At 39.0% G+C, this 1,237-nt stretch overlaps 1 protein-coding gene across 1 annotated transcript in view; it reads right to left on the reverse strand.

Annotated features, from left to right (window-relative positions):
• LOC102296602 (protocadherin gamma-C3) overlaps positions 1–1,231 on the reverse strand; it is a gene marked incomplete at its 3' end in the record, with an annotated part of 2,924 nt that extends 1,693 nt beyond the window's left edge. The window contains exon 1 of the mRNA XM_005953463.3: positions 4–1,231. Coding sequence (XP_005953525.1) covers positions 4–613 — 610 coding nt within the window. The remainder of the gene's footprint in view (positions 1–3) is intronic.
• Positions 1,232–1,237: the final 6 nt, after the last annotated feature.

The raw sequence follows: 1,237 nt of genomic DNA on the forward strand, positions 1-1,237 counted from the left end.
CTTTTTCTCGGTCTAGTTCTTTTAACAAAACCAATTCGGAATGTTTCCTCCCACTAACATCTGTATTTACATTAATGGTGAAATGCTCATTGTTTTGTAAATTGTAACGTTGGACAGCATTTGTGCCTATGTCGGCATCGCGGGCTTCCGTAAGTAAAAATCTCGCTCCTTTGTCTGCCGATTCTGTTATTTCAAGTGAAATCAGATCCTCACTAAACTCTGGCGCGTTATCATTTATATCTTGCACATGAATACTGATGCGATGAAGCTCTAAAGGATTTTCCAGCACAAGCTCCTCTTTTAAAACACAGCTGGCTTTTTTACCACAAAGACTTTCCCTGTCGATCCTGTCACTGACAGTCAATTCTCCGGTGCTCAGATTAATATCACAATACCTTTTATCGTCCCTGTCTGTGTCAATGCGGACTTTACGCGAGGAAAGAGTCGCCATCCCAAGACCCAGATCTTTGGCGATATTCCCTATCACAAATCCGCCTTTGATTTCCTCTGCGATAGTGTAGCTCACGTCTCCATGGGCGAAATGCAAGGCCACGAAAAGAAAAACCACACAATAGCAATTCATAGCCAATCTTCCGTATACTGCACTTCCCATGATCGATCAAGGTTTAATCCTTTCCTGGAAAATTCCTTGGAAGTGATCAAAAATAGTGCTCTTTTTAAATATTCTAAATAATCCCAGCGTTTGCCTTTTGTAACGTCCTTAACCTAGACACGCTACACCAAAATAAGCCTTCGCAATGGCAGAAAAGAATGGATGAAGAACAGAGACCTCCTGTCTTTGTTGGTGCACAGTGACACCAAGAGTTTCGTTAAATTATAGCACCACAAACCCAAACAAGAGGCCAGCTTCGAGTTATAACGCCCTTATTAATCAATAAAATTATTGACACTGTAAGGACTTCGGTGTTATTTTGTCATTCATACTGATTTCTTTTTTTTTTTCCAATTGTGGTGCGCTTTTCAATGAAATAATAAACCACATGTAAAACAAATCCATGTGTAATCCTGCAAAAGACAAGTAAAAGTACTAAATCTATAGAAAGCAACTTGTGTGCACATGAGCCAAAATTAATGATCTTAAGGGATAGTGGCAATATACTATTTTCATTATCGACCATCTCTCAAGCACACTTCAAGGAAGACCTTTAGTATTCATTTCTACATCAGACATAAAAGAAGTTCCTGAGAAATCAATAAAAGGGAACCACAAATATTG

Source organism: Haplochromis burtoni, unplaced genomic scaffold, assembly GCF_018398535.1.
Source record: "Haplochromis burtoni strain Fernald_Lab_line unplaced genomic scaffold, NCSU_Asbu1 Contig_4502, whole genome shotgun sequence".
Lineage (NCBI taxonomy): Eukaryota > Metazoa > Chordata > Actinopteri > Cichliformes > Cichlidae > Haplochromis > Haplochromis burtoni.